At 37.8% G+C, this 12,314-nt stretch overlaps 2 protein-coding genes across 8 annotated transcripts in view; both read right to left on the bottom strand.

Annotated features, from left to right (window-relative positions):
* LOC126284945 (DNA ligase 4-like) overlaps positions 1 to 12,314 on the bottom strand; it is a 616,842-nt gene that overhangs the window by 594,424 nt on the left and 10,104 nt on the right. The gene's annotated exons all lie outside the window — the stretch shown is intronic.
* LOC126284944 (DNA ligase 4-like) overlaps positions 1 to 12,314 on the bottom strand; it is a 295,121-nt gene that overhangs the window by 272,719 nt on the left and 10,088 nt on the right. For all 6 annotated transcript variants that reach the window (XM_049984208.1, XM_049984209.1, XM_049984212.1 and 3 more), the window contains exon 2: positions 6,975 to 7,150. In XM_049984208.1, coding sequence (XP_049840165.1) covers positions 6,975 to 7,150 — 176 coding nt within the window. The remainder of the gene's footprint in view (positions 1 to 6,974; positions 7,151 to 12,314) is intronic.

The raw sequence follows: 12,314 nt of genomic DNA, 5'->3' as shown, positions 1-12,314 counted from the left end.
AAGTAAGAGAAAGAGAAAGGATGTGCTAGTTACAGCTAAAATGTTAGTGTTAATTGTTAGTCAATGCAAAGAATCATAACGCATTAAACTATAGCAAATCTACGTTAAACATTACATGCAATCCAAGAACTATTTAATCTACGTTATATTTACTATGCTACGAATAATTTGACTACTAGCCAAGGACAACGAAGTTAGCGACCAAACTTACTCCTTAAACAGGCATTTTCTAGAACAGGAAACTGTGTACAAGAAAAAAGATTTTATTATGTTAATAACTGTGATGAATTTGAGAGCCACCAGAATGCTATACTATACGCCAGCATGAGTGAATGATTGTGCTGAAATGAGTGTGAAAGAATGAATGTGAATTTTAGTTTATAAGGTAGACAGTTAAATAAGCCACGGCTGCAAAATACTAACGCGAATTCTTTACAGACGAATGGAAAAACTGGTAGATGCTGACCTCAGGGAGGATCAGTTTGGATTCCGTCGAAATGTTGGAACACGTGAGGCAATACTGACCTTACGACTTACCTTAGAAGAAAGATTAAGAAAAGGCAAACCTACGTTTCTAGCATTTGTAGACTTAGAGAAAGCTTTTGACAATGTTGACTGGAATACTCTTTTTCTAATTCTAAAGGTGGCAGGGGTAAAATACAGGGAGCGAAAGGCTATTTATAATTTGTACAGAAACCAGATGGCAGTCGTAAGAGTCGAGGGGTATGAAAGGGAAGCAGTGGTTGGGAAAGGAGTGAGACAGGGTTGTAGCCTCTCCCCGATGTTATTCAATCTGTATATTGAGCAAGCAGTAAAGGAAACAAAAGAAAAATTTGGAGTAGGTATTAAAATTCATGGAGACGAAGTAAAAACTTTGAGGTTCGCCGATGACATTGTAATTCTGTCAGAGATGGCAAAGGACTTGGAAGAGCAGTTGAACGGAATGGACAGTGTCTTGAAAGGAGGATATAAGATGAACATTAACAAAAGCAAAACGAGGATAATGGAATGTTGTCAAATTAAATCGGGTGATGCTGAAGGAATTAGACTAGGAAATGAGACACTTAAAGTAGTAAAGGAGTTTTGCTATTTAGGAAGTAAAATAACTGATGATGGTCGAAGTAGAGAGGATATAAAATGTAGACTGGCAATGGCAAGGAAAGCATTTCTGAAGAAGAGAAATTTGTTAACATCGAATATAGATTTATGTATCAGGAAGTCGTTTCTGAAAGTATTTGTTTGGAGTGTAGCCATGTATGGAAGTGAAACATGGACGATAACTAGTTTGGACAAGAAGAGAATAGAAGCTTTCGAAATGTGGTGCTACAGAAGAATACTGAAGATAAGGTGGATAGATCACGTAACTAATGAGGAGGTATTGAATAGGATTGGGGAGAAGAGAAGTTTGTGGCACAACTTGACTAGAAGAAGGGATCGGTTGGTAGGACATGTTTTGAGGCATCAAGGGATCACAAATTTAGCATTGGAGGGCAGCGTGGAGGGTAAAAATCGTAGATGGAGACCGAGAGATGAGTACACTAAGCAGATACAGAAGGATGTAGGTTGCAGTAGGTACTGGGAGATGAAGCAGCTTGCACAGGATAGAGTAGCATGGAGAGCTGCATCAAACCAGTCTCAGGACTGAAGACAACAACAAAGGTAGTTTTTATGATGATGATGAGGATTTCGTTGCGTGTGAGCCAATGATGCCACCACGTAGTATTATTTGATGATTTGCGATTTATATTGAAGCTGTTCTGTGAGAAGAAAGGTGAATATTAATTATATGAAGCTGTATGAATGAAAACGATACGTGTGTATGAATACTGATAGATGTTAATGAGAAATGATTCGCCGTGTAGGCAATAAAAAAGGAGAAAGAAAAACTTATTTGGTATGTGCCCTATTTAAAAAACCATTATCTCACGCTTGGCATAAAGAGTTTGTGTGCTCTCCATCGTAACAAACGTAAATTTTGTACATAGGTCATTGTGGAGGAAAAATGTTTATCAGCCACAGCGAAATAAATAATCTGCTTACGTAGCGAATAAAAATTGCTGTCGTTATAGAATCTCATTCTTTACACAGGCTAATTGTGTGGTACCATGCATGCAGGCTGCCTTCGTAAGATTCGTATTCTACATTTACGAAGGTCGTGTTTAATGGTTACGAACTTATGAACTCACTAACATTAACACTATTTAAAAAAAATGTTTTTATCCTGTGAAGTAATTTAGGTGAAATCTAGCACTCATTACTTGATACTGTGAGGACATGGACATATGTATTTGTGTAAGTGGGATAGTATATAAGTTATGCAATTTTATGTCATTCTGTCTGGACCAGAGTTAAGAAAATGCGACTCTCATAAAACAATTGCTAGGATACGAAGTCTCCCGGTCTCTGCTCATGTTCTCGACCAGGAAACAAAAACTACACGACTACCGGTACGACGTACAATTCACGATTACAAGAAAACATACTTTAGTGTATGAGATTTTCCTTTCTCTTTCAGCAAAGTGGATAAGTTTTTGAAGATTTGTGTGTGAAGCAGTACGACGCAGCTGTCTTCGTGGACACAGCGATTTTCTTGTCTTTATGGAAACTAAAGCGCATTCATTTTCCTTTACCTACAGGAAATTCATATATTTATTTTACTACGTGATACTCACTAAAGTACACCTCTTATGGAAGGATCCTATAGTCATTTATTAGTACGTTTACTGACCGAATTTTTTTCAGGAATATAAACTACCGTGTCATTAAGCGCATATTTACCTAAACATGACTGATTCAACGAGTGAAATTAAACCATATACGGTACTCACATTGATTCTTGCAAAAATCTTTGACTGATTTACAGGAAGTGATTGACAATGATCATTGAATTTCTTTTTGCTTAAACAGCAATTCGGATCAACTTTAAAGGATGAAACTCAATACAACATGAATTGGCTTAAAGTCAGTGACACTTGCGCAATGGCAAAGTTTATGATGCATACGTTATGCAAACAGATACACTATTCGTCGCACACATGTGTGAAAACACTACTGTATTGATGAAGATTTTGTAAATATGAATATAACCCAATCCTTCTATCTTGATCCTACTCCCACCTCCTTGCCCACTGCTGGACGATGGATAGTGGGGTAGTGAGGTTTTTGCACTATTCTTTTGTATATTTTGTCCATTCATAATTTGCAGCACTTAGGGTCTCTCGTCGAGTTTTGCAGAATTCTTGATGGCAGATGCCATAGATTTCAATATTCTGTAAAGAAGGAGATAGTACTCCGTTAGTGCACATGCACAGCAAGAAATAGATGGCACAACCTGAATTTCGTGTACATAAATATGTCATGTCATGTCTAATTGCAAAATTTTGTAAATGTAAACAACTAGCAATCTCAATATAAATCTGAATTTCGTAAAGTTTCACAGGACATGACTAGCAAAACATGTCTAATTGTAAGTTCTTGAAGATGTAAACAACTAGTATTCTCTATATAAATATGAATTTTGGGAGAGTTTCACAGGTCACGACTAGCAAAGTATTTCAATGGCTATGTAGCAATTTAGCTACGAAGAAGTTCATTTGTATCATGTATATTGAATTTCATGTCTATAGTAGGTAATCATTTTATGTATATGTACATGTCCATTTTTTCTATGTAATTTTGAACTTGCCTATTCAAAACTTAAATGTCCTCTTGTGAAGGCTACACACAAAACAGTCTTACTATGTGCACCTAATATAAAAGGAGAAAAGATGCAAAGTGTAATTTTGCTCAAAAGTGAAGTGTCTGTGAAAATGTGTTCTCAGAAGGAACAGGACGTCGATCCTCCCTTCTGAACAGTGTAAAAAAAAATCAAATAGTGTTGATAAAGAGAAATCAACCAGTCAAGAGTAAAAATATGATAGAAAAGTGTTTTCCGTACAAAGTGATAGTTTAATCTCAAATTCTACGATAAAGTGCAATGATGTGTATCACAGTGATCCCTACATTGGAAAGTGCTTGGAAGTCTGCGTTGTACGGTCTTCGGATGCGGCTACCAGTACTGTCGCGTCCGTCGTAAGGGGTGGCGCCGCCAGACGTGTCACCGCCTATTATACCTCAACAGCGGACCCGAGCGCGAGGCTGTACGCAGTGCCGCGGTGCGTGGTGGATGGACCACTTTATCAAAATTACTGCACTCGTGCACGCACAGCCACTCTTAAACACCAACAATACTGACATGAACTTTGTTGTCATCGTCAACTTAAAACCAAATTGTATGACCTTTTGTGTTCTTTTGTCGTAAGCCGATTCATTACCTATTGTCCTGATGTGCAAACTGTAAAGTAAACAAAGTTGTGGTGCTGTGACTTTTACTGTGCTTCGCACGACGCACCACACTGAACTGAGGCAAAGCATAGTGCTCACTGGTTGACACAATAAGAACTGTGAATACAGGGTAGCAGCTATTGTTTTAATAACAGGACTGCCAACGGTGCAGGCATCTCTCTAAAAAAAAATGAATCATCCATTGATCAATTTCAAAGTGGCTATTTTGTAATGTGCAACAATTTATGTATATTTACTTAAACTTTGTACTTTAGGCTATAATTCTTTATATATGTATGTACTTGTCATATGTTTGAAAATGTTGTATAATGCTGGTGCAAACACTGCACAACCTTGTTCGTCAACTCAAATCTGGTACTGCCGCGAAGTTTGAAAAACTTACACACCAGTAGAGGGGGCCGTGTGGCGATACCTGTAAGACACCGCTAGCCCACGCCTCTCGCGGTGTGCGTTTAACCCCATTTAAATGACGCGCCAAGCGCGCGCCCAGCGGCTGTACGATTAATTAAATAATCGGCGTGCTAAATCTCTGGTCCAGAGGGACGTGAAGAGGCTGTGGCCCAGAGAGAGAGTAGAGTCAGTCGAGTCTTGTTCAGTCTTAAGAGTCAGTCGAGCTAGAAAGTGTCTTGTGAAACGATCATTCTGTGTGTGATGATTTCTTTTATATGTGTTGTGTTGTCTTCTTCGATGAGTAAAAAAAATTTAGGTAAAATAAATTTTTGTGATGTCCATCAATAAGTTCATTCCAGTAAAAATAGAACCACTTCCCTTCACCTTTATTCACCCCTTTTTCTTTCTTTCCTTTCAACAACAAACACAAAAACAAAAAAAATTACCACTCTCCCCTTTTTTTTTTTAATTCCGGACATCACAACAGACACTGAAATTTCATGTAGACAATTGAAACCTTAGATTCCTGAGATAGATTAGTCCTAAATCAAGATCTGGATACTAACCAAGAAGAGTTGTGTGGGAAAATATGGGGATAATATTCCTGGGGGAGGGGCAGAAGGGGGGTTGGGGAGAAGGGAGGGGGGAGGTCCCGTCAGAGCCAAAGGTGCCATTCTTAGCGTAAACCAACGAACATTTCATTGATGAATATTGAGCATCTAGGTCAGCTTTTTATCAAAGAGTAGTCTCAAAAATTTGGACTGCACAACATCACACAAGTGATGGGTAACCAAGTAGAATTCTGGGTCAGGATGAAGCCTTGTAGGATGATAGAAATACAATTTTCTGGGAGATAGCTGGAAGCTCCTTGGGGCTTTCATTCAGTCAAGGCTAAAAATTGTGAGCTACATAAATGTAAAATGCGTTGACATATAGCACAGTCTGATGGATATCACCAGCCAAATGATGGCATTGAAGAAAAGTGTAACTATCAAAACTGATCCCTAAAGGACTGCATTCTCTTGGACGCATCAATAGCTGCGCGATATACCACCTGTACCCAGAAAAACTGTTGGAACGAAAACTGACGTATAAAGTTCAATAGGTTACCTCAAAAGCCCAAATTATTTAGAAAGTAAGTAAAATGTGATGGCGCCAAATGGTGTATTATGCCTTCTGTAGGCAAAAAGACTACCATAAGATGTTGCCATTAAGAAAAAGCCTGTTGGATTGCTATTCACATCCTGACCAGATGGCGCAATGGCGATTATCCCTCCCAGAAACCAAAGTGACAGGGAAACAAATGGCTACTGTGACTCAAGAACTTAGCATAATCATCAAGCTAGCATCATTTCATCCAGCTGCACAGCACATGGTGAGGCTAATCAGTCAGTAGTTGTTGATGGGGACTGGGTTTCTGCCTGGTTTGATTGGGATAATAATACCATCTCACCATTGTGAAGGGAAAAACACATTGTTGAAAACCCTGAGTAGATAGATTCTAAGAAATTCTGACTTGTAACATCTGATTCTGAACTGTATGAGGGCCTGGACCATACATGTGAGGAGATAAGAGCCTGAAGCAATTTCCACCCAGTTAAAGGCTCACTGTATAATTCAGCAATATAGGGTGCAAGGGGGGCAGGGGTTACACAACAGTGGGACTGTCTCTAACTTGGCTTCTATGCAATCGAAAGTTATCTGGGTAAGAAAAAATTAGGCAGCTTGCAGCATCTTCTTATGAATACTTTACTTTGTATTAATCATACAGCTGGGAACAGACATGTGCAGCTGAAAATCACTGAGTAGTGTAGCATCATAATTTCTGTAGCATAACTTTTGCTACAGATGCACATTTCTGTTCATAAAAAGAAATTAGGGGAAGGAGACAGATGAGAATTTAAAAATGGCGTGACTGAAGTAAGAAATCAGGCAAGTATATCTGGCATAAATAAAATAAGACACAATACAGATAATGCTACAGTAGTTGATTTGAAAGGCAAGTGTGGATGAGGCACTGAGAAAAGGAAAGAATGAAGGGGCACAAAGAGGGTATTACATCAAATGTTAGGTTCCTAAATAGATGTTGGTAGATCTTTTGAATATCATGTTTCCTATGAGATATTGTTATTGCACTATTTCTGTTACATCATCTATTCCATCCACAACATCGTTTCAACAAGAAATACTGACAGTAAAACCTACACAAAAATACTGACAATACAAATAATAATACTTACTGCCTGTTGGTCCTCTGCTTTCAGTCTCTCTCCTAGTTTTCTATATTCAGTGATGTATTCCCTCAGAATCAAACATGCCTTTTCTTTGGGACTTTTTTGAATATTCTCGCATACTTCACACAAGTCACAGAATTTTATCTCTGATGCAATATTCAATACCATTTTACCAAAGTCACCTGAAGGCAAAAGATACAGCATAAGCCACAAGCAAGAAGACCTCTCTCACTTAATAATTACAAATATTGTGTGTGTGTGTGTGTCTAATAAAAAAGAATTAAAATCACAGTACAATAAAAAAACGTTTGTTACCATGTAGTCATAGCATGACATCCATTCAAAGAAAAATGTTCTCAAAGTAGATGACCTTAAAACTTTTTGTATACGTTTATTATTCTGGCATGAATTATGAATATATTATTTCTATCTCAGTTTGGTTGTAAAAATGTAAATAATTTACTGATTTGTGGCACATGAAGTAGAATGTTCTAATGGCTTCACATTATTATTAAATAGACTAAATGACTCAGAATTCTACCACAATGTCATATATTATCACAGGTAAAAGACCAAAACACAATTTATTTATTGTTTGAGAAAAAGTATAAAGATTCTCTCTCTCTCTCTCTCTCTCTCTCTCTCTGTGGATATGTGTGTGTGTGTGTGTGTGTGTGTGTGTGTGTGTGTGTGTGTGTGTGTGTGTGTGTGTGCGCGCGCGCGCGCGCGTGTGTGTGTGTTTTAGCACTCTTTCTCTGTCTAGTATATTAATCTCATACTTCTGGTGATGTTATAACATGTAATGATGAAAACACACTGATTCTCCTTATACCTATTGGTACTGGAATTGTGAGAATTAACTACCCACACTTCTTTCTTAATAACATTTTAAGTAAGTGCATCACAGTCATGTACTAAAGTCGAGTTAGAATCTTTTTTTTTTTTTTTTTTTTTTTTTTTTCAGGTTGCACTGAGCTGAATGTATCTGTAACTTACTGAGAACTAGTATTCTACACAGCATATTTGTTAAGACTACCTGGGATTTGCATTTAAAAAGAGGCAGCTTCAAATAATTGTTTAACCTCACTGATCTATGTTTTATGTAATTTGTTCAACTGATTGAGGCTGGTGGAGAATGGTTTTCTCTCACAGGTCTGCAGCTGAGCCCTTCCTCATTTTTCTTTAATTGAGTTACTGTTCGATTCTCAGTGACCCGATTTTCCGCATGATGTCAAATTGTACAAAACTACGTTTCCCTTTACAGCTAGTTCAATACACACAGTCATGAAACACAAGTTGCAGAGTATTGTCCTATGGGAGGCTCTCTGTCAGCAATCTTTTGTCAAAACTTAAAATTCTAAACTACTTCTCTGATCTTCATGTTTATTGATAATATTGACTAATAATTAGATCTCATTGAGATGTCAATTTTCCAGGGCCTCCAATCCATTTCACTTTGTCCCCTTCAGCTCAATGTTCCAATAAACATCTCTGTCCACATTTAATAAACCAGTCACCAAAAGTACTGTGACTCTGATGGCTGTCATTTCTTCTGCACCTAAAAGCCTGGATAATTATCCAGTATCACCCTCTCTGGAGCACTGAGTATCTCTAGTTGTGTTTTAGAATGGCAACTAGTCTTTCCAAAATCCATCCCATCTTTCCCAAACTGATGTGATTGTCACCTGCCCTATCTTCTTAACAATATTCTACCCCATACTTATAAAATACCTGCACCAAACCTTACCTCAAGGATCAAATCAGTGGTCATTTTCATCTTGGTGGGCCACACAGGCTCAGCACATTTGAAGAAAGACTTTATTCACCATTCTGTGTTTAAAAGGCTTTATTTGCACTACTAGACACTGCCCATTCTCATGTGCTTCACACATCCTAAAAAAGGGAAGAGATCTAAAACATGAAAGTCACATGATTATATCGAATGTATCATTAAACATAGTAGTTACCAGAAGTAATTAGATTTTATTTACTATAGGTAACTACTACACTTGTTTAACACTTCATTTAATGTAGTTGTATTACTTTCATGTTTTAGCTCTCTTCCCTTTATATGCTGTGCTATTGTGTTTTTTAGATGCACTCAAGAATGGGTAGTGCTCAAATATAGTAGTACAAATAAAATATTTTAAACGCTGCCTTATGGAATACTGTCTGTCTTCAGATCAAATCAGTGTTCAGTATGCAATTCCAAGAGCCACCACATGCATATATTACTATCACCTGTTCCTGTTTTGTCACAGGTATAACATATCTGTTCAGAGGCAGAACATCTTTCATTACCAACGACATACATCAATTTTGCTGCCAACATTGTTATGCACCTTTGTTTAGGAAATCAGCCACTAACCAATGAACCCCTCATGTGAACCACCATAACCAAACAACACTAAAGTATCTGGTTTGGTTATATAGTTACAATGCCTGCACCTCAGCATATTGTGGTTACCTTCTGCCAGTACGCCAAAATAACTGTTTTAACGCCCTGTCCTCCTACCCCCACAATTCTGGCCCAGAATATCTTACATAGTGAACATGCTATTTTCAAGAATTCTAACAATAAACTGAATCCTTTATGTACAACTGAGACTAAGAGTTCCTGCTACTTGATAACCCCCACACACTCCTGCTCATTTGTTTGGTATGCATGATTTCAATTTTTAGTCATGAATAATATAGTCACAGGATCCTATGACTTTGACATACTGTGAAGTGCATAATTTCAAATTTATCATGTAAGAGCTAGTTGTCAACCTTTGGACCAAGTTGTCATTTTGTTAATATCTTACTGCATATTACTGTAATTTTATCAGTGCCTTCCAATGGATTAATGTGTGATATTTCAAACTGTAATTAATACTATCTACCAAGCTAATTCAAGTCACTGGTTGGGAGGTAGCATCTTCAACAGCTAACAAAATCTCCTGGGTCCCAGGTTCAATCCACACTTCTGCTTAACTCAGCAGTCATAGCAGTCAAAGACCTCCAGTATAAAGTCACCAATGGCCTGAAGAGGGTGGAGGAGCAGCCAGGGGCATAGGGCACCCGACTGCCCTTGGGGTGAAAAACTGCCCCCAAAAGGACTAAGAATCAGCAATGATCAACAGCATGATGCAGAGGGTAATGAAAATCACTATATTAAAAACACACAATGTGGATTTACAAGACATGCAGCCCATAACTGGAAGTGTCTCATGATCTCCCCATCCATAAAACCTTCCGATTGGTTCTCCATTTGTGTCTCTGGGATGGGATTGCCAAGGAGGTAATCATGAGAACAAGATTGCATAACCAACAAAAGGGTAATGTTCATTGAATTGGAGTGTGGTTTGTCAGAAGTATGATTGGGGTAGGGAAGCTAGAAAATACAAAAAGGAAAATGGAAAGGCACAATCCAGATATAGTGGTGGTTGCTGAAGTGAAATGAAATCAAGATAAGGATTTCTGGTTAGACAAACACAGGGTAATACATCTATGGCAGCATAAAATGGTATAATGTGAGCATAATTTTTTGTTATTGTTGCAGTATTTAGTCCATAGATTGTTTTGATAAAGCTCTCCATGCTATGCTATGCTATCATTCACAAGCCTTGTCATCTCTCTATAACTACTGCAATCTACATTCTTTGAACCTGCTTACTTTATTCATCTCTTGTTTTCCCTGTACAAATTTTACCTCCCACACTTCCCTCAAATACTAAATCAGTGAACCCTTTATGCCTCAGAACATTTCCTGTCAACCAGCTCCTTCTTTTAGTCAAGTTGTACCACAAATTTCTTTTCTCCCCATTTCTATTCAGCACCACCTCATTAGTTACATGATCTAATCTACTCCAGTCAAATGCCTTCAGAAAAGATTTCCTAACACTTAAATCTATATTCAATGTTACCAAATTTCTCTTCATCAGAAAGGTTTTTCTTGCCATTTTCAGTCTACACTTTATATTTTCTCTCATCCAGTCATCATCAATTATTCTACTGACCAAATAGCAAAACCCTTTGACCACTTTGTGTCTCAAAAGTTTTATTTCTTCTCCCTGATCTTTACTGCCTTCTTCAACTTTTTCTTTTGTTTCCTTTACTGTTTCCTCAACGTACAGATTGAATTATATCAGGACAGACTACAACCTTGCCCCATTTCCTTATCAACTGTTTTCATGTCATGCCCTTGACTCTCCTTTCTCAATCAATGCTTCTCTTTCATGCCTTTAGACTCTTCAACCAGCAATTTGGCTTCTGTATAAGTTGTAAATAGCATTTTGCTCCCTGTAGTTTACCCCTGCTACCTTCAGTGTGTATTGCAATCAACATTATCAAAATATTTCTCTAAGTCTATAAATATAGGTTTGCTTTTCCTTAACCTATTTTCTAAGAGAAGTCATACAATCAGTATTGCCTGGGGTATTCCTACATTTCTCCAGAATCCAAACTGACCTTCCCTGAGGTTGGCTTTTTCTAGTTTTCTCCATTCTTCTGCAAAGAATTTGTATTAGTATTTTGTAGCCATGACTTGTTAAACTGATATTTCAGTAATATTCACACCTTCCAACATCTGCTTTCTTTGGAATTGGAATTATTGTCTGAGTGTATTTCACATTTCTCATATATCTTACTCACCAGGTGGAAAAGTTTTGTCATGGATGCCACTCCCAAGGATATCATTCATTATAATGTACTGTCATCTTCTCCAGGGGCCTTGTTTCGACTAAGTCTTTCAGTGTTCTGTCAGATTCTTCTCGCTGTGTCACATCTCCAATATCATCTTCATCTATATCCTCTTCTCTTTCTATGATATTGCTTCATGTTCATTTCCCTTATAAGTGTGGAAAATGATCACATCAGAGCACAAAAAACACAAATGTACTCCTGTTTAAAACACTGACTTTAAAGTGAGGTTCAGCTGCCCCATTCTACCTTCCTCAGCACCTTAAAATTTTTTTGTATGCAAACACATTTGTGGTATTTTTAACATGTTACTTACCTCTCAGTCACACAAGCTCCTGTTCCTGTAACTCACTAACACCCACTAGTCCATCCCATCGCTGTAAGTCGCTCACACACATCCGCTCCCATTTGCCCTTTCTCACTGTCTCTTTCTTGTTATCGCTCTCGTAGACTATGTATCTCACCCACTTCCACTTTCTCCTTCCCTTTATTCCTTGCCTACAAGCACTGCCTCGGTTCATTCTTTTCCTAATACTGTTCTTCCACTGTCAACTATGTTCCACTGCAACTGTGTCCCTCATTCTCTCACACTGTCATTGTCTCCTTCGCTCTTTGTATACCATAACCACTGTCTACTATCTTCCAGATTTTTTTTATTTTTCT

The sequence above is a fragment of the Schistocerca gregaria genome, chromosome 8 (genome assembly GCF_023897955.1).
Source record: "Schistocerca gregaria isolate iqSchGreg1 chromosome 8, iqSchGreg1.2, whole genome shotgun sequence".
Taxonomy (NCBI): domain Eukaryota; kingdom Metazoa; phylum Arthropoda; class Insecta; order Orthoptera; family Acrididae; genus Schistocerca; species Schistocerca gregaria.
The sequence above is the reverse complement of the archived record's forward strand: the minus strand, read 5'-3'. Positions and strand labels throughout refer to the sequence as shown.